General features: G+C 46.2%; 1 protein-coding gene across 4 annotated transcripts; it reads right to left on the minus strand.

Moving 5' to 3' along the window:
- Window positions 1-701: 701 nt before the first annotated feature.
- On the minus strand, window positions 702-26,360 carry LOC118728383 (keratin, type II cytoskeletal 6A). 4 transcript variants are annotated; one of them, XM_036454857.2, is made up of 9 exons: window positions 25,733-26,360; window positions 9,649-9,863; window positions 8,420-8,480; window positions 7,976-8,071; window positions 7,145-7,309; window positions 5,140-5,265; window positions 4,778-4,998; window positions 3,371-3,405; window positions 702-1,397 (listed from the first exon to the last, which is right to left on the minus strand). In XM_036454857.2, the coding sequence occupies exons 1-9, from the start codon at window positions 26,270-26,272 to the stop codon at window positions 1,159-1,161; spliced, it is 1,698 nt and encodes a 565-aa protein (XP_036310750.1). In that variant the 5' UTR covers window positions 26,273-26,360; the 3' UTR covers window positions 702-1,158. The 4 variants fall into 4 exon arrangements, with proteins under 4 accessions (XP_036310750.1, XP_036310749.1, XP_036310752.1 ...); XM_036454856.2 differs by lacking the exons at window positions 4,778-4,998; window positions 5,140-5,265; window positions 7,145-7,309; ... (1 more) ...; window positions 8,420-8,480; window positions 9,649-9,863 and adding exons at window positions 21,653-21,873; window positions 22,678-22,803; window positions 23,499-23,663; ... (1 more) ...; window positions 24,041-24,101; window positions 24,428-24,642 and having other exon boundaries at window positions 25,733-26,355; XM_036454859.2 differs by lacking the exon at window positions 25,733-26,360 and adding an exon at window positions 10,442-11,012.
- Between the last annotated feature and the right edge of the window lie 732 nt (window positions 26,361-27,092).

Consider the following 27,092-nt stretch of genomic DNA (forward strand, 5'->3'; position numbering starts at 1 on the left):
CTACTCCTCTTGTTCCAGCTTTTAACTTTTAACTTGACCCTACCCCTCCACCAGGGATGTTTAACAATTGTTCTCAGTGCCATCTCTCTTCTTCTTGCCATCCTTTCCTTTTCAATCCTTCCCAATTTTCCCTGATTAGAGGGGTCCAAGAGACTGTAAACTCAGGAATGTGGGCACTTCCGGATGTCTCATTGCTGCAATTATGGGCCTAATTGTCTCCTGTGTTAAGTGAAGGTGCTGCCCTGGGGCTGGCTTTTAACTCCGCTCCTGCCCTGTGATTTCTCTGCTCAGGTCTGCAAGTTTGAAGCTGTCAGGGAACAATGGTCCCTTTTCTGGCAGAGGGCTGGGCTCCCAACCTACGTCAGTGTCCTGGAGGAACAGTCTGGCTTTGGGAGGGATGGCACTGCCCTGCATGACATGTGTAGCGGGGAAGCTGGGCAGAGCTTCTGCCCAGGGGCTGGGGCTTCTCAAAGAAGATATCCCAATGAGGGGTAGGAGAAAGTGGGCAGAAGCTTAGGTACGGAGTCTGCCCTCCTATCCTTCCCATCTCCCCCCAGTCCAGCCTTCTGAGCTCTGGGGAGAAGTGGGGAAGGAAAGTCTGATGTGCGTTGGGTACTCCTTGGGTGAGGCCTTGTGCTGGGAGGAGGAGGAGAATTGTTCTGTGCTCCGTCACCATTCTAAACAGAGGGCTGGACACCAAACACATTACACATACATTTAATTGACACATTCCATAGAGGGGAGAGAGGGAGCCCTCACTCCCAGCAGGCAGCTTGTAAGCACCGTGAGACAGGGGGCCTGACAACCTGGCATTAAGATGGTCTGGGAGACACAGACTCCTCATTTCTGTATCCGAAGGAAGGGAGGGAGGCGGAGCTGAAGGGGAGCCTCTATAAGATAAGCCTAATGTGAATCTTGGAAGTCTGTGCTCTGGCACGGAGAGGGCTCCGTGGGCAGTCGGGAGACTGTCAGGAGGGCAGAGGCTGGCTCAGGTTGGAGTCGGGTTTACCAGGATGCCAGGCTTCCTAGCAGCACAGGTGGGCCTTGTGACAGGGAGAAGAAGGAGAAGGACCCAGGTGTCTAGGGGCGCATGCACACAGGCCAGGTCAGTGGGTAAACCTGGTTTCAGGACCCAGGTGAGGGAGTGGGTGGCTGCATTTAGTGTTTATAGCTCTTTCGGCTGGAGGACGTGGTGGAGACAAACTTGACACTGGAGCCATTGCCCCCGAGGACCCGGCTGCTACTGGCACTGAAGCCAGAGCCTCCCAGCCCCGTGCCCAAGCTGTGCCCACCACTGGTGGTGAAGGAGTAGCCGCTGCCCCCACTGAGACCCAGGCTTCCACCTCCAATGCTGCCGCCACCGCCGTAGCCACTGGAAACAGTGGAGGTGACCACAGCTGTGGGAAGAGAGGAGATGTGGTCAGATTCAAAGGCAGGAGATAAGACACTGGGGGTGTCAGGGCCTGTGCCCTGAAGTTCCTGGGGAGGGAGGGCAGGGTGGTCTTTTCAGGCAGCTGTTAGCCATCTAATTTTCCCTCCCGTGTAGTGGGATCACTGTGCTATGCCTCAGCCGGGTCCTCTCTGTGCAGCAGGTTGGCATCCTCCCAGTCTGGAATGGCTTTCTGCCTCCCCTCCACTACTCTGTGCCTCTCTCTTCTGTTTAGAACTTAATGGAGACTTCTCCCCTCTGGAATCTGTTCCAATCCAGCTGCCTTCCCCTTTGATCCCGCCCCTCTAACCCCACCTGCTGCCCCCAGGCCTGGCTGCTGTCCCATCTCCCTCTGTGGACCCAGCTCTGGTGTCTCCCTTCCTTCTGGAAGCTCATAGGAAGGCACACACATGCTTACCTTGGTGCCCCTCCCCCCCCTCCCAGCTCTGTGCTCAGAATCCTAGAGGGGGGCTGGAATATTCTTGATAGACCAAGTGACAGATGACCCATTTGGCCAGCCAACTATTCTCCTCCCAGCCTGTTCTTTTCCTAACTTTTATAACCACCACCACCTTAAACATCTAGTCTCCTACTTTGGGTTCTTGAGAAGAAAAGTTGAAATAAAAAACAGATTCTGTTATGGGATAAATTGTATCCTCCAAAAAATATGTTGAAGCCATCATCCCCAGTACCTGAGAATGGGACCTTATTTGGAATATTTGCTGATATAATCAAGTTAAGAGGAAAATCATTAGGGTGGGCTCTAATCCAGTATGGTCAGTGTCCTTATAAGAAGAGGGAAGGTGTCTTAATGTGAAGACAGACACACAAGGACATGGCCATTTGACCACAAAGATGGAGATTGGAGTGGTGAGCCAAGGGTTGACAGCAACCACCAGAAGCTAGAAGAGGCAAGGGGTCATTCTCCCCTACAGATTTCAGAGGGAGCACAGTCCACTGGCACCTTGGTTTGGGATTTCTAGCCTGCAGACTGTGAGACAATAAGCTTCTGTTGTTTGAAGCTGCCCAGTGTGTGTACTTCATTGTGGCAGCCCTCAGAAACCAACACAAACTTTCAGGTGCTTTCAAGGGAATGGAAACTAGGGGCTGTGCAGTCCATTCCCAAAATTAGCTTTGAGGATCTCTGGAGACACTAGACAAAGACATCAAGGATGGACACCTGGGTGGTTGAGAGGCTCTGCCTTCTAGAACCATTGGCTAATATAAGCAATGGCTTTTGTGAACCTCACATAGAGAAACAAAGCTCACTTGCAGAGTGTATGTTGTATTATAGAAGTCATTACTGTTGGCCTCAAGGTGCCAGCACTGAGCTCTGAATGACGCCTTCTGCTGGGGGTTTGGCCAGTTTGCTAAAGCTTCTCATTCCTCAGCCGCTGCATCTCCCTGCTATGTGTATAGTGCTCTCACTGCCCTGAAAACCCTTGGTTACTCTCTATGTTTATAATCTATAGAGTTAAGACAAGCAGTGGGGCTTCTTCCCAAATTGTTCTGGGAAGAGGCTGTCTAAATAACAATGCCCTTGCATTCAGCATGAAGCTCCCTCCAAAGGCTGAGGGCAGACCAAGAGCTTTCATAAAGTCTGTCCACATCGAACACTCATCTCTGAGCAGTAGAAGCCCCAGGGAGAACAATGGGAAGTCCTGGGAGAGGGGAGGTGTGGCCTGTGGGTCTTCTATGCAGAAGGAGTTCAGCAAATCTCCCAGTGCCCCTTTGTGGCACTCACTCACTTACAAAGAGGTCAGTTTTGTGACATGGAAGACTCTCTCCTAAGATGGCTCTCTTTTTAACAAATTCAGAATGTCAAACCTACTCAAAATGAGCCCTTTTGATGGGATCCCCTCCAATGCTTCATGTGCAACCACCACCTCTCCATCCCCCAATCACACACACTCCAAATGACACAAAGGATGTCATACTCACAGATGTTAACCGGAGAAACACCCTCTCCACTCAGCCTGATGGAAAGAAGAGGGGAGAAAGAGGTTACTGTTGTGCCCAGAAGTTTGTGGGAATTTGAAACAATGACATTTTTGTAATTGTTTTAAATGCATTAAAACCCCTTTATTTTTATTGCAGAAATAGTGGAGGTTGCAATTATTTAAATACTAATAATATTAAAAATAATAACTTAATGAATGAAATAATGTGGAGTCTGAGATTCATAGGAGTAAAACCTGTAATCCCAGGAATGCATTTTTGGTTTAGACAAGGTAGACACCTTATAAAAATTAAAGCCATCATACACTGGTGTCGATTGAAAATGCAGGACTTGTCATAGAACAAGAAGAATTATCTCTGAACAATGGGCCATTGTTGTGCACTGGGCAGTGCTGAGGTTATTATAGGTGTGGAGGCGAGTCTGAGTCGTAAATATAACACTTGCAATAATCAGTCTATTATCGTGGTAGCAAATAGAGTAATTTTGTTTTAGCATCTTGAGGACAAAACTGGCATTCATTTATAAACACACACTTAGAACATTAAAAGAGCTAACCATTATTGGGTAACTGGTACTTACATTCTGCCACTTAATGCTCTCAACAACTTCATTAAGTAGGTGTTATTATCTCAGTTTTACAGATGGAGAAATTCAAGCTCAGAGAGGTTAATTAATTTGTATAGCATCACAATTTGAAGCCAGATTCATTGGACACCCAAGCCCATATCTTTGGTCACTAAATTGAATGTTAACTATCATTAAAATGCACACTTTTTGTTTTACTCTGCATTATTTTAAGAGCGTCATGTATAGCCCCTATATCAACACTCTTAAAGACATATGAGCTAGAAACGATGGTTATCCCCATTTTGCAGGTGAGGACACAGAAATGGAGAAGTTAAGTAATTTGCTCTGGGTTACACAGCTGGTAACTGGCAGAGCACAAAGTTGCCACTGAGCCAGATCATGTGACCTGCTCTCTATTATATCTTTGAAGAAACAGGACAGGAGAGGGGAAATTTATTTTGCTAAGGTTGCATAGCCTGTTAGTGGCAGGCATGTAAGCCTAACTCCTAGGACAATTTATTATCAGTCCAGAGCCTTTCAAACCACACATCCAGCCCTACCACATAACCAGATTTCTCCTTTGATAGAATTTGATTACTTAGACCTGATCAAGCACTAGATTTCTATGGGGTGCTGTAAGTAGTTATACCTCAAACATGGTAATTTGATAATGATTCACTAACATGAAGAAAATTGCACCTGTATACTTTGTCATAATTCAATTCCACCTACATTTGCTCTCCTTTCCAGGTGAGAAGAGGGCTGCAGCAACCTGAGCCCTTAGGAATAGCCAGGCAGCTGGGTTACTGCTCTGCCCTCACCTGCACTCCTCGCCCTCCAGCAGCTTGCGGTAGGTGGCGATCTCCACGTCCAGGGCCAGCTTGACATTCATGAGCTCCTGGTACTCGCGCAGCAGCCGGGCCATGTCCTGCTTGGCCTTCTGCAGGGCCTCCTCCAGGTCCACCAGCTTGGCTCGTGCATCCTTGAGGGCCAGTTCTCCGCGCTGTTCTGCGTCAGCGATGGCTGTCTGCAGGCTGGCGCACTGTGAGGAAAGGAAGGAGCTGAGGGCCTTCCTGGTAGCCCCTGGACATGTGGTGCTTTTTGGTTGGATTCCTGTGCACATGGCAGAATGGCCCAGGAGGAATGAGTGTGCAGGGAATTCTTGGAACTGCCTAAACTTTACCTGCTTCTTCACATTGTCAATCTCGGTTCTCAGCCTCTGGATCATCCGGTTCATCTCAGAGATCTCTTGTTTGGTGTTTCGAAGATCGTCACCGTGTCTGCCCGCCGTGATCTGCAGCTCCTCATACTGAAGGAACCAGAGCAGAGTCAGTCAACTGGTCAAACGCCAGGGCTGGGACTCCCTGTGTGCACAGCCTGGCCACCAGTGACACAGCAGGCCCATCTATTTGCTGATCATTCACACATTCCCTCACTGATTTATTCAGGTGGTATTTCTTGATGGGCACGTACTAGGCTATTGTAAAGAACATAGACCCCTGCTTACAGCTTATTGGGGGAGATAGACATTAGCCAAAGCAGCATATTATTGAATATATAGTTCCAAACTGAGAAAAGTGCCCCTTAGGAACTTAACAAAGTCCTACCAGAGTGTAATAAAGAAATCTGACCCAGATATGAAAGTGGGGGAAGCGATCAGGGCAGTCTTTCCAGGGATGGAGATGCTTGAGCAGTGCTCAGAAGGATGGGAGGGAGGGAGCTAATCGACTGGTTGGGGAGAGACCACTCCAGATGGGAAACAGCCTATGTGAGGACCCTGGGGCCCGAAGAAGTGTGGTGAGCTCTGGGAGTGAGAGGGACTTGGTCACTGTCCTTGGGAAGCTCCTGGTCACAGAACATACATCCAGACTGACTGTGATCATTTTGGTAGCCCTCCAGACACCACTGCTGGGGAAATGGGATGGCATGCAAGGAAATTGTGCTGGGTGGAGCCGAGACTATAGAGGGTCAGTTTTGAAGACTTTGTAACAGAATCTCCATCTCGGGTAGCTCCCCATCTCATCTGGGTGCACATCCAGGACATACTCATTTAGGAGAAATAAATGCACCTGTGTTGAGTGGACTGGAGTGAAACCCACATCTTTTCCAACAAAAGAAGAGCCCTTGCTGGACCAATTATCTGTTGGATTTTGAAAATGCTGGATAGCTAAGCTCCTGTTTCTGGATACACACAGTTAAAGGGAACAACAGCATTGACAACAAAAGAAATAATTTGCTGTAAATTTCAACCACTCCACTTAGGGATTAAGTGTATTTCACCTCCACTCACCATCAAAGGGCTGCCTTTGCACTGTGCACCCCTGTCAGCTGACTTCCTCTTCCTTCCTACCACCTTGCAGGGTTAGGTACTAAAGCATGAGTGTACAGAGCAAGGCAAGGGATAGGAGGCAGCCTGTAGGTGAGCAGCTGCCCCCTGAAAAGCCTCTGAATTTATGAGGGAGCTCATCTCAGCCACTGGACTATCCTGCTTACTATAACCTCCAAAGCCAGGCCTTCTTGCCATCTGTGCTTTTGGACAGTAGCTCTCTCTGGTTGTCCCAACATCTCTCTTCCAGATACAAATTCTCTTACTTAGCAAAGTGCTAATTTCTGCCTTCCAGTCCCACAGAACTGCTTGCTCAGCCCTGAACACCTTGCTCAGCACTCTTTTGTACCTTGCTGCTTCCAAAGTGGATTGAAAATGCACCTCTTCTTGGAAGCTTTTTGTTGATGTTGTCTTTTACCTTCCAAGATTTTCTATTCACTTCATGGTCTCCCAGACCTTGGGTTCTGTTTGCAGTTTATCCATTTACAACTTTGTAATCTGCTTGGCATATTGTAGGAGCTTTATTAACATGTACTGAATAAATAAGCCATTTAGAAACAGCTTTATGACTGTTTCTTGGATGTTTTAGAGTCTCACTCAGCCCCCAACCAGATCCTAAGTGATGTGGGGCTGGTGGCTGTCCTGAGTGTCTAGCATCGCCTGACCACACAATAGTGTGCATGGGTGGGTTTCCATACACATTTCAAGCCAAGTTTTCATAGGATCAGCAATGCTTCTGCCAAGTTGAAAGAGATGGAAATGCTCACATGTTTCTGGAAGCTTGTGTCTAACAGTTAAATGATGATTTGGGGCTTCAGAAAACACTAGCCCTGGACCCTATCACAGAGGTACCCACACTCACCTTGGTCTGGTACCAAGACTCAGCCTCGGCCCGGCTGCGGTTGGCGATGTCCTCGTACTGGGCCTTGACCTCAGCGATGATGCTGTCCAGGTCCAGGCTGCGGTTGTTGTCCATGGACAGCACCACGGAGGTGTCGCTGACCTGGGTCTGCATCTGGGACAGCTCCTGCATGGTCAGTAAACTCAGTGTCATCAAGGAGAAGAAGGGATCTTGGAATCATACAGTTGACCACCCATCAAGGTCAGGAAGCCCTTCTTTGGTATTCCTGACAGGGCATCTTCTGCTCTTCCCTGAGCACTCCCAGCATTTATGGGGTTCCTTGATAATGGAAAGTTTATTTAGGATCAGATGATTTTTAGGGCCCTCTGTCCCCTGCACAGCATGTTTTTATCCCTCCCTGCTTCTCTCTCCTCCCACAGGCCCAGATCTCTGGTTTCCAAGTACAGTGCCCAGAATGAAGCATCCTCAGAGGTTAAGAAGTTGACCAGTAAGCTGAGGCACAGCTTGTCTTTCTGAACTTTTCTGAGAGGGGGAATGGAAATGTGAGTCTTGATCTCTTGGGAATGCTACCCAATAACCTGGGATTCAAGAATCAGCACTCTTTCCTCAATATGCTATGAGGTGGGGGGCATAAGCCTCACAGCTGGAGTAGGCTTTAGTGTGGCAAGATTTTAACCAGTTCTCCTGGGTCCCCCGACCTTCCAAACCCTAGTTTGGAGCACCTGGGGCACAGTGGTGAGTGGGGCCATTATGGGTATGATGCTCTCTGAGGCACCCCTTTCTTTCCCGGGGCCAGACCTAGGGGGGATAAACACATTTGCAGGCTCTTACTTCCTCATAGAGCATCCGTAAGAAGTTGATCTCGTCGGTCAGACAGCTGACCTTGGCCTCCAACTCCACCTTGTTCATGTAGGCGGCATCCACATCCTGGAACAACAGCACAGGGAGCTCCTCTGAGACCCCAGCCACAGCAGCAAGTCTAAGAGAAGCAGAGCAGACTCCTCTCTGGCCCTCCTAGGTTTGATTTTAGCAAACTCTACATCTGGGGTTGAGGGGGTGGTGGTAGGGGAAGAACTAGAGATTTGAGTTCCCTGGGCTAACAAAACCCTAAGCAGGGGTGGTGGGCCATAAATACAGAGGAACATTTTGGCAGGTTTGAGCTCTCCAAATATTCTCCAGGTCATATGACATTTCTTGAGTGACCCAAGGGTTGGATCTCCCCACACTCCCAGATTCAGTTTTGAATCTTCTCCTTTGAGAGACATTTCCACCCACCTTCTTCAGGGCCACAAACTCATTCTCAGCAGCCGTGCGCTTGTTAATTTCGTCCTCATACCTGTGAGCAGAGGAGAGGGGGGTGTGCTTTTGAGCAATGTTTTGATGGAGTTCTTTCCATGCTGAGGAGGAGGGTGCTGGTGCAATAAGAGCTAAGATACCTCAAATCCCCTCCAGCTCTTCTGCTCACCTGTGTGTGACTTTGGATGATTCACTTAACCTCTACTTCTCCCTTTATAAAAGGAGAATAATTTCTTCTGCTAGATGGTTACCCTCCCCCCTTCTTCTTTCTTTTGTAAGACTAGAAGGTGAGCATGGAATTTATGGGAAATAGAAATATGTATTTATGCAACTCTATCTTCTTAGAGATGTACAATTCGAATTAAAAAATATTTTGTTGTCTCTGCTTGGCTGGTGTGGCTCAGTGGTTGAGCATCGGCCTATGAACCAAGAGGTCATAGTTCCAGTCCCAGTCAGGACATATGCCTGGGTTGTGGGCTCGATCCTCAGTGTGGGGCATGCAGGAGGCAGCTGATCAGCAATTCTCTCTCATCATTGATGTTTCTAGTTCTCTCTCCCTCTCCTGTCCTCTTTGAAATCAATAAAAATAAAAATAAAACATTTTTTTGCTGCCCCAAGTACCTGCTGTAAACTTTGTTCAGGACAGTGTTCTTGGCAGATTTTGGTATATTTTCACTGAGCTTAGGGGAAGCTGTTTGAGCAGTGTGCTTTTAGCAAGTAAGTGTAGCTCTAACTCAGAAACCAGGGCTAAGGCAGCTAAGGGGTCAGTGGAGGACCACCCTTTTCCCCTGGATACATCACTGACTGTGGCCTGGGTGATCACCAGTCAAATTTAGCCTCCCAAGGAGGACCAGATTGCCTCATTTTACTCTAGTGTGCATCCTGGGAAGTGAAACCCATCTCAATAATAGAGCCTGTGCCCAGTGGAGTTAAATAACATGTTCACCTTAAAATAATATTATGCTTTCCAGAGTAACAATATTTTGTTAGGTGATATAGATATCCCTTTTTGGTTGAGTAAACAGTGAAGAATAGGCTTCTTATTAATAGTGATGCAGGGGAGGGGGGTACCTCTGCCACCTCCCACCATGCTGTCTTCATCTTACGGGGTAATGACTGCAAGTTCCAAACCTCCCAGCTGATACTAGCATTTGTTCCTTTGCACCCAGAGATGGTTGCGTGTGACCAGAAGCTCATCTCCCACCTACCTGACTTTGAAATCTTCTACGACGTCCTGCATGTTCCTCAGCTCAGCATCCAGCCTGCCCCTCTCACTGGTGACGCTGTCCAGCTGCCGGCGGAGGTCACTGAGGTAGGCATCAAAGAAGGGCTCCAGGTTCTGCCTCACCGTCTTGGTGCCCTGCTCTTGCAGGAGGGCCCACTTGGTCTCCAGGACCTTGTTCTGCTGCTCCAGGAAGCGCACCTGGAGTGGGAAAGAAGAGAATGGAATCCTGAGACACAGAAGAGAGTTGAGAAATTAGTTGGAGCCAGGTACTCCAATTCATGAAGGAAAGAAGAAAAGTATACTTCTCACATGACACCCATATGTCAACTATTGTATTGACAACTCCAAGTCAAGATGAGAAAGCCCTTGAAGTTACCCCACAGTTCTCAGAGGCTTCCATAGAACTACGGTAGTATAGTGGGGGTTGGAGACCTCTATGGGGAGCCTCTATTCTTGGGTTGACAGTCTCAACAAAGCCTGCTCTGGGTTAGGTTAGTTGGCTTAGTGGGAACTCCTCCTGCAAAGAACAAGTTATCTTTCCTGGTGCTGACTGAACCAGCCTACATGGCTCCCAAGAAGGATAAAAAGAAATTTCCACAAGGTCCCTTGGAGCAAGATGGTCCCACTTTCAAACACCTCACCCCACTGGAGGCACCTGCTAATCAGACGTGCTTAGCAGGGAGGTTGTTGTGTTGCTGCTTCCCCTCTCAGCTGAGGGCTGCTCCCAGTAGTCCTGCCAGCCCAACCCAAGGGAGCAGAAGCAGCTCCTGGCTCACCTTGTCGATGAAGGAAGCGAACTTGTTGTTGAGGGTCTTGATCTGCTCTCGCTCCTCTTTCCGCACTCGCTGGATGGTGGGGTCGATTTTTAGGTTGAGGGGAGTCAGGAGACTGTGGTTGACGGTGACTTCTTGGATGCCTCCAGGGGGGCAGACAGGGAAGCCAGAACTCCCGTAACCTCCACCTACCCCACCCCCATAGCCAAAGCCACTGCTGACCCCAAACCCACTGCTTGCCCTACCACCAAAGCCACTTCTGAAGTTGTTGCCACTCCCACTGATGGAGACCCGCTTGGTCCCCCCTAGGTTGTAGAGGCTGCGGCTTCCAAAGCTGGCCCCCGGACCACTGATTCTTCCCAGCCCTCCACTGCCCCCTGTGGTGCGGGCCAGAGAGACTGAGCTGAAGCGAGGGCGCCCGGAGGCTGAGGTGGTGCTGAAGCCCCTGCGGCTGCCGGTCTGAAAAGTGATGGTGGACTGCCTGGACATGGCTGCTGCTCAGAAAGAAGAGCTCCTGGTGCAGGTGTGTATGAAGGGGGATAGAGAAGACAGGGTATCTGGGGAGCCCCGGGCCCCATGGCTTTTATGGGTCTCTGGGAGGGGCGGGGCAGTGCCAATCAAGGCCTCTGATGGCATCTTCTAGGCATTTGCCAGCCCTGAGCTCACTCTCAGCTCCCTTCTGGAAATGGTGTAGGAGCCACTGGTTGGCTCCCTGGCACGCCTCCCCCATGTGCAAAGTCCTTTCCAGTCACAACTTGATCAGCAAGTGAATGAGAAGCACATTAATTGCTTTCAGTCATGTCCTAATCATGCATCTGATAATGGACTCAAAAAACACTGCCTCATTTCTAAACCGTTTTCTTAGGCCTGGGACCGACTCCCTCCTGTCCAAACATCTTGTGTCATTTCAAGTGACGGCGATTTACTGTTTCCTGTTCCTTCATATCCCTTAGCTATGCTTCCCACCCCTGAGCATTTTCCCAGCTATTGTTGCCCAGTCTCCCGCCTCCCACCAAGCTGTCTCTCCAGATCTTGAAAATCCTGCTTTAACCTCATCTTTCTCAGGAACTCACTGAGTTTTGATTGCCCCTTTATTTTATTCTTAAGCTTCCATCTCTATTGTTCAGGTCACAGGATATTCTGGAGCACCTGGAGTGGGAAAGAAGAATGTGCATGTGCATGTATGTCTTGTCTATTCCAATGCAACATGACTAAAGACCAGGCCCAATGTGCCATGGAGAGAAGCCATGAGAGTAGACAGACAGGGTTGAATCCTAGGACTGCCTTGTACTCATTGTGAGACCTTTGGACAATCACAAATTTCTCTGAGTCTCAGTCTGGATGTCTATAAAGACAGTTTTCTGATGAGTATTCATGTGTGAAAACAACTTTTGCAATGACTTGACCATGTGAGTAAATGTTCAGTCTTCTCTCCTTCTGACACTGTTAAGCCAGTATGAATGAAATGCCAGTCCATTCTGTGGAAGAAACACAATACATATTCTTTTTCTTTTATAGGAAACTCGTGGCCCTGTTGGGAAGATAACTGTGAAGCCCACTGGATAATTTATGAAAAGGTGGTAGACAGCAAAGCACTCCATCGCTGCTGTTTGAGGCTGCTTAATTCTAGAAGTCTCCCAGACTGGCCACTCCTCCTACTGAATTCCAGGGTCCCTACCCTTCAATCCTTGATCAAAGAGCTCCAGTGGTTGCATCAAGTAGAGGATTTTTTCTTTTTCCCAGGTAGTCTTATTGACTATGCCTGCTTTCCTCTATCAGGCTAAAACTGAAGAGTCTACAAGGCTCCTGTTCCCCTTTTATCTGCCTCTCATTTCACACCACTTCCTACCCCCTGACCCCCGTCTCTACTATATGGGAGTAAGACAGAAATGTTAGATCTCTTTCATCTTGCTGACTTCTTGCTCCTTGAAGTGGTTTTGGAGAGTGGCAGAGTGAGAGAGGACCTGAAATGCATTTAGTCTCCTTTTGGTGGATGAGGAAGGTGCATTCCTGAATGGAAAATTAAACAAATGGACATTGCCTAACTAGAAGTAGAGCAAGATCCATAGTCTTGTCACACAGGTGCCCTTCCAAAAGCACACCATAACTGATGGGCTGGCAGACGCTTGGCACCTGAAATGGCAGCTTGGCACCTAGAGGTGTGGATCTCTGTTGTCTGAGCTATTTCCTCCTTGGAGCCGAGGCCAGGGAGTGGGCCTCTGCTCCATCAAGAGATTGTTTGAGAGTCTCAGTTTCCACAGGGAACCTATGAATCATAGCTTTTGTTGATACAGGCCAAGAGGAGCACAGGAGTTCTCACCTGGTGGCCAGTGCTTCCAGGTCCTAGCTCGGGTGGTGCATGCGTCTGGGGTGGAAAGAATAATTGCCTTTGTTTTCTGTACTCCTTGCACGATAATCTTTCTCCCAGAAGAAGGATGCTTGTTTTCTGAGCCGTGATGACTAAACCCTTCAGAGTTTCCTGGGAAACAAAGGGTCAAGACCTGGGGAGTGCCTTGCCTATAGGACTGATGGGAGTGGAAACTGCCACAACTTTCTCTCATCAAGCCTCCAGAGCAAGCAGAAGCTAGCTTCCTCTTCCTTTCCTCCTGGGTCATTAATTTATTTCCCAAATCCCCTCTCTCCCCGCGCCCCCAGGTGCATCCAGCTTGCCTCTCATCCCTTTCCATTCTTGTTTCTCTCAGCCATCACTTTTTGTCTGGAGTGGCACACTTCCTTTTTTCTTTGCCTCCTCTCTCTAAATTTTTTCACCTGGATTGGTGTTTCCAAAGCTGGATTGTTTTACTCACTGACTTCGGTAAGATAGATGGAAATAGATACGTCTTTTACTTCCCTTTCTTCCTCACTCCCTCTTCTGTGACCTTTGACCTTCATTGTCATCTTTACCCTGGTGGACAATGTCTACCTAAACACCTAGACCTTACTGCCAGGGTCGCTGCCCCCTTTAAAACCTTGAAACTTAGAGACTAGGAACACTTTCCTTCCTTGTGCCAAGGAAGGTTTCTTTGTTTTTATTTTAACCCCCAGTTTTATTCTACTTAGAACTCACCCCCAGAAGCCTTCTTAGATAAACTGTGCACAGGCGCTACCTTCTTTACATTGCTCCCTGAGAGCACCCGAGTGTGGCTTTCACATTAGTGTATTTTTCCACCTGCACTCGTTTTCTGGTGGTCTGGATGTGAGTTTACCTCTGAGGTTTAGGGTGTTTCACAAATAGAATTGTGGCAGAAGTTCAGTTGACAGAGGTTGTCTAATTAAAGAACAGCTATGCATTCCTGTCTGTTTTCCAGGTCTCCTGAGTCTCCAACTTTGTATTATTGGGTCTTTCTTGGAAGAGTTTCCTTGAGGTTTTGGGGAGTGGTAGATTCAAGAGTGATGGTATTGGCTCTGGTGCCCAAGCCTGGGAGTGCCAAACACTTTGATGTCCTTGCTCCCTGCCTGTTCTTCTCAGGGTGGTCTCTCCCATCCTCAGAGGGACCCTGAGGCCATTGATAGTGGTGGATTTCAAGGAGACTGGGCCACTAGGACTGTGGAGGTGGGTGGAGGTATGCCTCTTCAGGTGATGGAGTGGAGAGTGCACCAAGGAACTTTGGCTTCCAACCAGGTCAGGTGCAGAGGAGGGCAGGCTGGGAAACAGCAGATATTAAATTCAGAGAGCAGGCTGACCTGCTGCACAGAGCCAGGGTCTCTAGACAGAATCTTTAAGGACTCAGGCCCCCGTCACCCAATCCCTCAAAAGCTATATTTCTCCCAGAAGGCTCTCTCCTACTATCTTGGAGAGTCTTGCCTGCAGTTAATAAATGTTTATTAGCAACTACTTAGTGCCAGGTGTTCAATGTCCTAAGCACAGGCAACAGAGCCTTGAAAAGATAGACAAAGCCCTCCCTCCTGGAGCTCACAGTGAAAGGGAAAGGGCAGCGGAGGCCATTTGGAGGCGCAGTCATAACATGGGTCTCCCAGTTTACAGCTCCTAGAGTGTGGAGAAGATAGTTTCATGTGGTGACACCTGAGACTCCCAATCAGAAACACTTTTCACCTTAACTATTCATGTCACCTTAGAGACACAAATATTGAGGCAGCAGACTTCCTCAATATTTGTGTCTCTAAGGTGCACCCAGCCTCTCTATGGGGGTCAGACCCTCCACCTCATGAACCTCTTTGTTCCCGCATTCAGTGGCAATATTGTTCCCCAAAGGGACTAAATGTGCCAATTGACCTCAAGAAACCACCAAGATTCAGGACTTGGGACATGTACTTGCACATAGCCAGACCTCACCTGATCTGCTCCCTTTACCACCCACATAACCAGGCATTTCACTTGGGCCCACATTTGATGGGCAGGTGGATGCAGAGCTTTGTGCAGGTGAGCAGGCAACCCTCAAGTTTTCTTTAGTTAATTTTAGCGGCAAAATTGGGTGCTTCCCCCCCCCCCCCATTCAAACATGTGTTTAGGAGTAACAAAATGGAGTAGCCACTTCCCTCCAGGGTCAAATCCTTCAGACACATCCAACAAGTATGCACATGCAAAGCATGGACACACATGTCTTAGGAACATCCACAAAACAATAATCCACACACGAACATGCTGCCAACTGGATGCATAGGATAAAGAAGTAAAGCAAAGGTACAGAGTCAGTCTTTTAAAATCTGAAGGAGACCTTAGAGATGAGGACACCATGGACAAGAACATACAGCCATTTGGTGGCCGAGGTAGAGCTCCTGATTCCTCCTGATGCCCACATTCACCCCACGCTTCCCTCACATCATAGAGCCCAGGGAGAAAAGCTCCCCATTGCCTGGGAAGCACAGTTGGAACCGTTCCTATAGCGAGAAGGTCAGTGCAATGCTAGCATCTTCAGGGCCTCACACTATAGTGACTATACTCCCAGAGAAAGCACCTGAAGGGATTTAGACAAGATTATTCCAGGTGCATCTTGGCCATTCCCCTCTGACCACTCTAATGGCCTCATTTGTTCCCAAGACAGGAGCATTTTATCAAGTCTCTCTGGTTGGTGCTCAGGGGCTGCCATAGAGGGACATTGCTGGAGAGAAAAGTGGGGGTGAAATTGGGTGCCCCTGCAGCTCCTCCTGGAAGGGAGTGGCATGACCAATCATAGGATGGAAGTTGAAGGTTTCAGATGAGCCTTGCTCTTCCTGTTGGCTCTGAGGTCACATTTCAGACACACAAAAGAGGATGTAGCCTCCAGAGCATGGGAGGAGAGGCTGGGGAGCTGGCTTGGTCTAACATTTCTCATGGATAAATCACAGAATGAAGCCATCCAAGAATACTTAAGATGGGATTGTTTATCTGCTGAACATAGACCTACCTTGTCTGTAAAGCTGTGCTTCTGTCTGAGGCATCTTGGTGATACATCATTTACCTGGGTGTTTCCATAGGCAGAAGGGTGTGGGGTCCTGTTTTCCACCATCTCCCAGAGGGTTTGGCCCACAGGACAACCAGCCTTGGCCTAGGAACCCTTGCTCATTCTGGGCAGTCTGGTGCCCAGCTGACCTGTGGGCACCAAGTGAGAGCACACCGATAATAAGGATGGTGACAGAGACAATGGTGCTGAGACCACAATTTGTTAAGCTGGGAGATTGACTCAAGCTCCTGGAAAAGGGTATCTGTCAATTGCTCTATTTAAGAGGGGCAAACAATCAAAAGTACAGACACAGAAGGATGAAAAATTACAGCCCATGACTCATTATTACAAAAGAATTTGTTTCTTTGAAGGATTCAACAGAGGACTCAATGAGCCGACTCTGTTTGCACTCAACGTGCAATTGATGTGTAGCTTTGCAGAAGGCTCCTCAGGTGGGAAATCTGACATATTTCTGGAATCTGATGGGATGAAATAGTTTCCACTGAACAGACCTCACCATGCCTGTGATGCAGGTTACATCTGAGCGACCAGGACACTGCTCTCACTCCCTCTCTGGAAAGAGGATAAAAATGTTATATGATCCCACAGGCAGAGATGGCCCAGCACCCTCTGTGAAATTCTGGATGTGCTCCCATCAGGCCAATGAGAGACACGAGTCCTTTTAAAGGAATATTGCAAAGTGCTTTTCATTTGCCACAAGTACTGGCTTAGTAAGCAAGATTTGGTCAACTTGGAGTGAGCCCAGAGACTAATGAAAATGACGAGTGAATTGGGAAATAGGAAGTGTGAGGAAAGGGGAAAGTCATTATGGTGGGAGACCAAACTTGTTTGTTGTTGTTGTAGTGACCAGGGAAAACACTTGAATCTTGGCACGAAAAATTCAATTTAGTATTAAAGGGCTTCTGTGGTCTAATTGTAAACAGGGATACCCTCTCTCCAGAGAAGTTGTGAAACTTTTTTTTTTTTTCTGTAATGATGTAGAGGGTGTGATTCTTCAATGAATGGAATTCTTTTTTATTTGTTCTATTTTCTTGGAGCATTTAATGTCTCTCTAAGATAAGCAACCTGTACTCTCTATTTTGATAAGGTTGTTTAGGCATCATGGTATTTTGTGGATTTAGTTTTAATTTATGATTTTCCTATTTCTTTAAAAATTTCCCTTTGAAAGAACTGACATCCACTTAACCTCTCTGAAGTTGGACCTGCCATTGATCAAATGCTTTCATACTTTGCACACATTGCCCTTGCCTTATGTGGGAGTGTGTGTGTGTGTATAGTTCTGGCTCTGCCAGGAGAGAGATTTTTTTTCTAGGGTAGCCACATAATTCAGTTGAATCTAACATGTACCTACCTTCCTGTAAATTATCTGTAGGGTCCAGAACTCAGCTATGCCACAGGTAATCTTACACTGTATTGCTGAATGACTCTGCTGGATTGCTGAGTGGCATTGGGTATACATGAGCAAATAATGAGGTTTGTAAGACAGTTTTTGAGACAAGGATAACACAGGCTAAAGACAATCACATCCTACTCATCACTCCCTCATTGCCAAAGAATAAATAACAAGTCAGAGTAGGGAAAATAAAGTTCCAGAGATCAGTAAGGCCTCTCAGAAAGAGAAAAGAAAAAATTAAGCTTGAATTGAGTCCAGAGCTGGAGGAGGAGAGAGCATAAGCTGTGCCAGCTGGGGCAAAATCATCATCCCTCTTCCGCCCAGTGTGGGCTGGGATTCTCAAGCTCAAGGGCAGCATGGGTTGGTGTTTGCCCTCAGTGTGTGAATATGGCACCAACTGATATCATCCAGCAGACACCCCATTTAGTGAGCATCCCACTCCTATGCCTGCTCTTTTCTTTCCGGGGGATTGGCATCTCCACCAGAGGGCATGCAAAGCAAGAAAAGGCTAGAGTGCTAGGGTAAGGCCAGGTCAGTCCCTCCTTGTTCTTACCTGCACCTTTCCCCAGGGCCAGAAGGTGAAATGATAGAGCCAGAGTCTGGATGAGATCACACCTCCCTCCCACGGGGGAAGAGCACAGATTCTGAAAGGAGCCAGGTCGATTCTTGGATCCTGGCTCTTAGTCGTCATTTATCATTATAACTGAGATAAAGTTCAGCAAGGTGAGTGGATACAGAAATCAATAATTCTCATGTACTACCTTTTAGTGACTATAAAATATGATAGGAAAGAAAGGATTCTAATTAACAATACAAAACCTCTTAAGATACCTAGGGATACCTAAAGTAGCAATAACAACAAAAGAAAATGCACAAAAGAGCCAGAAAATACTGAAAAACAAACGAACCATGAGTAGGAATTGCTGTATAAGAAATCAACATGGAATACAAAGCTCTAGTAATTACAATGGTGTGATTACACAGAAATCAATGGGACAGAAGAGAAAACCAGCATGTAACAAGAGTGATATTTCAATGGGAAAAATGAAGATGTTTACCTTTATGTAGAGAAAAGTACAGAAAAGAAAAAAACAATTGCCCAAGTTCCCACTTTTTAAAATTAGTCACTATTTATATTTTTACTTATTTACTTTCATCCTTATTTCCATATTAATAACTTTTAATAAGTCACATACATAATAAATAAACACAATGTCCTTTAAAAAAAAAAAGTCCATGGCTCAAGTTCCAGCTAAGCTGGCGAACCAGCTGGTTATGCTGTCTCCCTCCCCCAGGGTCAATCCTGAGAAACTGTAGAACAAATGGAATACATGAATAGGCCTGGGGTAGAAAAGAGGGGATGTCAGAGGAAAGGGTCTTAAGTTTGGTCCTTGCCTATTGTCTGCCCCTTTAAAGTAGAGATCCCGAGCAGTAGTGCCCTGTCTGTTGTCCAGTACAAGAGCAGATCTACTTCATAGGCAGAGTTGCCAGCGTTAGCAAATAAAAATACAAGATGCACAGTTCAAATCAAATTTTAGGTAAACAACAAATAATTGCTTAGTGTAAGCATGTTCCATGCAATATATGGGACACACTTATGTGAATTTATTTTAATTGTTTATGTGAAATTCAAATTTAAGTAGGCACTCTCTATTTTGTCTGAGTGGCCCTATTTATAGGTGATTGAGATAGGTGTCTGCTCTGTATCAAGCTCGCTGCAGAACTGAGTACTCAGCTGGTCTTGACTCTAGGGTGGTGAGGGAGGCCTGTAACCTATTCTCATGGAGCTTCTCATGTGGAGATAGATAACCAGAGTCTGAGACTGTATCATGGGGAAGTTTCCCTATTAGCTTCTAGGATTTATACAGCACAGCAGTGCCTAAGCTTTGCTTCCACCATGTCCTTGATCTTGATCTCAAACTTCAAGTCTATATAATAGAAGGGTAGGGAGGTCTCTAATTATCAAGAGTCTCTTTGCACCCCAAATTTCTGCTTAGTGACCAACTCAGCAGCAAGACTCTCACCAACCTGCAGGCAACCATGGAACAAGGCTAGTCTGTAACTTGACTCACAGGGATTGTACCATGATTTCAGATTATAAAAATATTATTTTAACTGAGTTGATTGTAGTAGTTGTTATTAGAAGTTTTCCTTGCCTATTTATTTATTTATTTATTTATTTATTTATGCCTATAGATAAGATTGGGCATAAAATACCCGATTAGCCAAATTCTAGAATAAGCTTGTACAAACATGGCCTGAAAGATAGAATCCATTTCTGTCTAAAAGTCAAAATATAATCCTGACACTGATATCTGGGAAGAGTTTAATGAATCTCCAAAATCTATTTTTGCTTATCAAAATTTGCATGCATCTTTACACTGAAAATGGTTTTTGGATATCTCATTACAAAAGGAGATTGTTCTCAGCTAGAACCATCTACCTGTTTGTCCACATGGACCATTGTTCAATCTTATCTTTTTGCCAATAGCTTTTCAGAACAAAGCTCTGAAAAGAGCTTTTATTAATATATTTTATTGACTTATTTTATTTCAAAGTTATGGAGATGTAATTAACATACCATCAAATTTACAGGTCTATAAATTTTAACCAGCATTTGTCAAGAGAACTTCTTCAGTGAATCCAACTGTCTTTGGTTGCAAAGGAAATCTTTCCCAACTCATTTAGCACTGTGTGGCTTTATTAATCCATCTACCGTGATCTGGGGATATTTCCTTTTGGTACCAACTGGTTTAATACATCTCAAGATGATATATACTAGTAAGGGCAACTAGCTTTGTGGCAAAAGTCTTCATTATCATAGAGAGGAATCAAACATTTTGCCTCTTACCAATTGGCCTCTCTTGCTGGATCAATACAGTGTTTCCTTGTTTCTGGGCAGGAGGAGTGAGGGGTATCTATGAGAGTCTCAGAGATCTGGGTGGAGACAAAGCCACCAAATGATGGAGCTTGAAAGACAAAACCCCTCAATTATGAGGTTATGCTGATTTAGCTTCCAGGACCCTGGCTTCCTTTTCTCTAAACACTTTTCATTCTGAGAAAGAGACTTGAGTAGCAGATGACTGAATAGTTGTTGGTAGTAATTGACTCACAGGATAGCTGAGTATCACACAATGCTGACTGATGCAGTTGGGCATGAAGCAAGGTAAATTGTCAGTGGGGCTGAGAAGTGGTTCTCTGAACATGAGGATCATTGTGTGGTATGAGAAAGTTTCAGAACCAATACACAATCAGAGATACTAGTATAACACAGATTTTTTGTATTAGAAATATGCTTTATTGAACACAAAAGAAAGCAAAGAGCAGAGAAAAATATTGCAGTAATATAACTCTGTACATGAGAGTGTTGTGTCAATACCATCTAGGGACACTGATGGAAAGATAACTTATTTGTCCTAAGGACAACTCCTGTGTGGAGTTATAATGAGTAGGGCAGTCAGACATCAAAGGCAAGATTCCCCATTCTGTAGACGATGTAGGTCAAGTTTCAATTTTCATGGGGCATAGGTCATTTTCTTACCAGAATTATGGCAGACTGATATAACTGATAATAATATGGGAACATCAAAAAGATGTCTACATGTCTGCATGACACTGATTGTTGACCTTCTTAGAGTGATTAATGAAAGCTCAGATCTAACAGGAATAGACTAAGGAAATGAGGACTTGGCAACTTGAGCTTAATCCAGGGACCAAGAGAAATCTGAGACAGGAGAAAAGAAGCAACCTGAAGAGAGGGCCATGCAGCTGAAGAAGAGGCCTTGAGACAATGTGGGACCAAGAGCCAATGGGAGGCCTTCAGTGGTTGTAGCCCTTCCTGCTGGAGGATGAGGTGGTGCTGTATTTGATGGTGGAACTGCTGCCCCCAACAGAGCTGAGGCCACCTCCAAAGCCTCTGCCACTGCCAGAACTGAAGCCACCTCCAAGGCCGTGACCACTGCCATAGGAGTAGCCGCTGCTTCCGCCCAGGCCAAAGCCACTGCCAACACCACCGGCACTGCCATAGCCACTGGAGACGGTGGACTGCACCACAGCTGTGGAGGGGAGGGGGACAAGGACACACAGATATGGTGAGCTCATTCTGCCAGCCTGAGCCAAGTCAGAAGAACCCAAGGGAAAGGGAGGGAGGCAAGCAAAGATACTTACAGATGTTGACTGGTCCAACACCTTCCCCACTCAGCCTAGGAAGGAGGAAACACAGAGACCATGAGACCTCAGAGAACCACCACTGGACCAGTGTGGGAAGCCTCCATGTGAGGACCACCAATGGGAAACTGCCTTTTCCATGGTTCTCTGAGAGTAGTAATTATGGCCATCACTAGGTGCTTTACATTTGTGCTCACTGGCTGCACATCATGGAGAAGCACCCAGTGACAGAGGAGGTTGTAAGTTGCCCACCTGCACTCCTCTCCTTCCAGCAGCTTCCTGTAGGTGGCAATCTCCACATCCAAGGCCAGCTTGACATTCATCAGCTCCTGGTACTCCTTCAGGAGCCGGGCCATGTCCTGCTTGGCTTTCTGCAGGGCGTCTTCCAGCTCAACCAGCTTATTCTTGGCATCCTTGAGGGCCATCTCCCCACGCTGCTCAGCATCAGCAATGGCGGCCTGCAGGCTGGCGCACTAGAGGGAGAGATAAACAGAATGAACTTGCAATCTAGTCCTCCAGAGGAGACTAGCTGTGGTTCTTATTTCCCAGTGAGGAAGAGAGCCAGAACCCAGATGGCATGGAAATGCAGCTCAGACCCTTTCTGCCCAATCTTTGTCCATTCTGCAAACCTTATCAAACTTATGATTCATCTGAAAAAACCTGTGCCCCTTTGTATTATCCACCCTGCATGAGGATGTGGGGGCTGACTGGTGGAAGGTACTACAGCAGATATAGATTAGGGGACAAAGGAAGAAATGTACCCACTAACTTGTTTTGAATCTTGACAGCTTTTGATAATCTCATGTAGCAGCCACACTAACTTGTACAAAATCACAAACATTCTCATGGAGGTGATGTGATTCTTCCACCTCACAATTTTAGGTGACACTGGTCTTTGTCAGATGTCTTTGCTTGACTATCATTTTTTTTTTTTACCTTGAATCTTGAGCAGATTTGCACCAATCTTCCTCACTTCCTGGCCTGCCTTTTCTTTCCCAGTTTCCTCCATTCAACTGTTCTCCTGTCATCTGTGTTCAATGCTTCTAGGTTATATTTTATAGTTCTGACAGGGGAAACTGGTTTTGTCCACCTGTTTCTATCATGCTCTTGAGTTGGGATCCATCTGAACTACCTTGAGAACTCACTCAGGATAGACAATGAATTGTGTCCTCTTCCTATTGTCTCTCAAATTTCCAGGAATCACAAATGATGGTTAATGACCACATGGTGGTCTAGCAAGGAAAGGATGCTTTTATTATCCTTAGTCCCCACCATACCTGTTTCTTGACGTGGTCAATCTCAGATCTCAGCCTCTGGATCATGCGGTTGATCTCAGCAATCTCCTGCTTGGTGTTACGCAGGTCATCACCGTGTCTGCCAGCTGTGACCTGAAGCTCCTCATACTGTAGCAAAGAGAGAGAGAAGCTGATGTATATGGGCTTTCACATGTTAACAGCACTGTCACACTTCTATTAAATTAAGCCTAATGGCTTCTCCAGAAGGATTTTGGGAAATGCTGATGTTACTAGGTCATTGGATGCTCTACACTAGGGGTGTCGAAACTCAATCAGAGAAGGGGCCAAAATCTAAAATCCAGCCTAAATCGCTGGCCGAATGGTTTATTGAACAGTCATAAACTGTCATTGTGATGGAAACGCAGCGGAGTGCAGTGATGACAACGCGGTGCGGGCCACATTGCAAGGCCTGGTGGGACGGATTTGGCCCACGGGCCTTGTGTTTGACACATGTGCTCTACACTAATCTTAGATCAACGTTGTCATAAAACCAATGCCTTTCTAGTTCTCTTCAGAACCATCAATGCCCTGCACTGATTTTCTGAGAGGCAGAGTAGTGCGAAGCTAATGCAAAAATCATTAGATTCTTATCTACATCAGCGTTTCTCCCGCATGAGTTTCTTTGACTTACCAGAATTGCACATAAATTCTGTCAATATCTACTCTATTGTTGCAGGGTACACATTCTGTGAGAGGCCAACAGCTTCATTAGAAGTGCATTTACACTGTAAAGTCTGATAGTCTTGCTGGTAATTAGGGAATGAACACAGAAATTCATCAGCAGCTGCCCAGTCACTGCTCACCTTGGTCTGGTACCAGGACTCAGCCTCAGTCCGACTCCTCTGAGCAATCTCCTCATATTGGGCCTTGACTTCAGCAATGATGCTGTCCAGGTCCAGGTTACGGTTGTTGTCCATGGAAAGGACCACAGAAGTGTCTGAGATGTGGGTCTGCATCTGAGCCAGTTCCTGCAGAACATAAGATGGTGAGATCATTTTCTCCTATAAAGTTTACAAGCTTCCCAAGCCCAATATCTTCCACCCTTTTGCAGAGCCCCATTAGAGTAACTCAAATGAAGGTGTTGATGCTTACGGCTTCATAGAAGGCTCTGGTGAAGTTGATCTCATCCATGAGAGCATCTACCTTGGCTTGGAGTTCAACCTTATTCATGTAGGCAGCATCCACATCCTGGGGAATAAGCCAACACCCTGGAGTTAGCTGAGCCCTCCTTCCCCATCTGCCCATCTTTTAGCCTCCCCACCTCTTGTCTTCTCAGATGTGAGTGGGAATCCAGATTTTCCTCCTTCAGAAAAGAAACATGAACCCCTGGTTGTCATCAGCTCACCTTCTTCAGAGACACAAATTCATTCTCTGCGGTGGTGCGCTTGTTGATTTCATCTTCATATCTAGAGTGAGAAAGGCATACGTCAGTGGTGACATTGATACAGAAAAGTCAACCTGGGGTCAGAACTTTCCATAATGGGTATATCCAAGGGCAGCTTTCTTGACAGGATGCCTCAAAGATGAAATTGAGGTCCCTAAATTGTTTTCTTCTTTACTCTCCCTATGCACCTATTTGGTTTTTTGCTTCATTTCTTTCAGGTTTGTTTTAAAACAATATTTGTGATTTTCCTTTTTATGGACATATTTTGCTACAAAATCATGACCACATGTCAACCTTGTCTTGAAGTGTGCAATTCTGGAAATTGACCCATATTCCTTCTAAACTCACTTGTTCTTGAAGTCCTCCACCATGTCTTGCATGCCCCTGAGCTCTGAGTCCAGGCGGCCTCTCTCCCCAACGATACTGTCCAGCTGTCTCCTGAGGTTGTTGATGTACTGCTCAAACAAAGGCTCCAGGTTCTGCCTCACGGTCTTGGTGCCCTGCTCCTGCAGCAGGGTCCACTTGGTGTCCAGGACCTTGTTCTGCTGCTCCAGAAAGCGCACCTAGAGGAACAAGTGGTTATTTGCCAGATGAAGGAACAAAGTCATGTGAGTTGTCAGGCCTTTGTGGTCACAGCATTAGGCTGTGTATACAATGTAAATATCTGTGTTTTCTGATGGTCTTAGGCTCTACAGCCACAGGTTGAGAACCTGCTAGCAGGGTCGCTTAAGGCCATCAGAAAACACAGATATTTACATTACGATTCATAACAGTAGCAAAATTACAGTTATGAAGTAGCAACAAAAATAATTTTATGGTTGGGGGTTACCACAACATGAGGAACTATATTAAAGGGTCCCGGCATTAGAAAGGTTAAGAACCACTGGCATAAAGGCTCAAGCTGACAGTTTTGCTCCCTCAAATTGTTTCTATTCACACCCCACTAATCTCCGTGAAGTTCCCCCATGGACACATAGATGCTCTCACCCTCTAAGTAACAGAACCTACCAGAGACCTTCAACATTTCTCTTGTCAAGTGCAATCACACATCTAGTTTAAAAATAGTGTTTCCCTTATATAAAGCACAACATTTTTATTTAGTTATGACACAGATAAATGTTCAGAATCTAATAATTAAAATTTAAATCTAATTAATAAATAGATTCCATCCTAACTGTGTGTGAGTATCCTATAAAACATCCGTGCTGAATGGTCATTCTCTGTTTCTAAAATCAATTAGCGTTTCTATGAGACATGTAAGTGTTTCTGTCTTTTTTTCTAATCCAGCTAGAATATCTTTTTCTTTTATTTTTTCTCCACTTTCCAAGCTCTAAAGCAATTTTTATTGGATTTTTATTTTTAATATCTTAGATTTTCCTCTGAAGGTAAAGTTAATTTATTCCATTTTCTCATTGCTTTTTCTTTGCTTTAGGGTTATCAAAAGTTGAGAATTCTTTCTAGCCTGAAATGAGGGACATTTAAGATATTCAACATCTCTAAATGATTTCCACCAGCTACTCCTATTGGATCCCAGGAGGGAGCCAGTCTGAGTTCCTTTTTCCCTCTACCCTAGTCTCCCCCTGAGAAAACATGTGTTGGTCCTCTACTTTGGAGACTCTGAGTCCCCACTGGAGGACAGGTCCTCTGGCTTACCTTGTCAATGAAGGAGGCGAACTTGTTGTTGAGGGTCTTGATCTGCTCCCGCTCCTCAGTCCTCACCCGCTGGATGGTGGGGTCGATTTGCAGGTTCAGAGGAGTGAGGAGATTCTGGTTGATTGTGACCTCTTGGATGCCTCCAGGGGGGCACACAGGGAAGCCAGCGCCCCCATAACCACCAGCAAAGCCAGCTCCACCACCGAGCCCAAAGCCACCACCATATCCACCGCCATAGCCAAATCCACTCCCGGCTCCACCTCCAAAGCCAAAGCCACCTCCAACTCTGCCACCATATCCTCCACTGATGGCACAGCTGCCACCTCCGATGGAAATCCTCTTGGAGCCCCCCAGGCTATAGAGGCTCCTGCTGCCAAAGCCAGCTCCTCCACACACTCCACCGAGGCCTCCACTGCCCCTGGAGCGGGACACAGAGACACTGCTGAAGCCAGAGCGGCAGCCCCCAGGGACTCTGGCTGAGCTGGCACTGAAGCCACGGTGGCTGCTGCTTTGGGTCCTGATGGTGGATTTGCTCGACATGGTTCCTGAAGATGAGAAGGCTGAAGGAGGCGAGAGAGGCTGGAGGGCAGAGCTGAGAGCAGGTGTGTGATGTGTTGGCAGGCAGCAGTTTATATATAGTGGAAATGGGCCGGGCTCAGTCCTGGAAGGTGAGCTTGCAGATTGGGGAGGGTTGGGCTTTACAAGCAGTGAGATCACAGCTGGATTATTAGAAAAGTTATGAAATATGAAGATTGCATATTGGCTTCCTATAGTCAGGGAAAATTTTCTTGCCTTCTAGCTTTGACTTGATCTGAGTACAATAAGACTATTCTCAATTCAGTGAGCTAGGAGTTAGTCACTGAATCACACAAAGGCTCTGCATTTTATGCTTGTGTATCAGAATGTACTAAGTGCTCTCCTCTGCAACCTGCTATTTCGTTCAGCAGCGATACTGAAGCTCAGTACAGGCTGCTGGATATGCCTAATAGAAAGATTCCTGTTCTTTTTATTGATTACAAAGTTAAAAATGACTTTTCTTCAAGGTAAAATTTGACACAGGTAGGTAAGTAGAATAACACCTGGATGGACCCTTGTGTACTTATAAAATGTATCATGTCACGGCCAGACTTATTTCTTCTACACTCCCACATACATTCTCTTTTCCAATTGTGTTATACTTACTTTATCTCCCACCTCTTGATTCTCTTTTAATACTTAGGATTGTTTTTTCATATATGCTGGCTTTTCTCCACCTTCACCTGTTTGTCTCTTATTATGCATTCAGCAATGTCTTATTTTCTTTGTACTGCTTTCAGTTTGGCCTTCATTTCTATTGTGCCTTTAAAAAAAACAACAACTC

This window comes from Pipistrellus kuhlii, unplaced genomic scaffold (assembly GCF_014108245.1).
Source record: "Pipistrellus kuhlii isolate mPipKuh1 unplaced genomic scaffold, mPipKuh1.p scaffold_m20_p_3, whole genome shotgun sequence".
Classification (NCBI taxonomy): Eukaryota; Metazoa; Chordata; class Mammalia; order Chiroptera; family Vespertilionidae; genus Pipistrellus; species Pipistrellus kuhlii.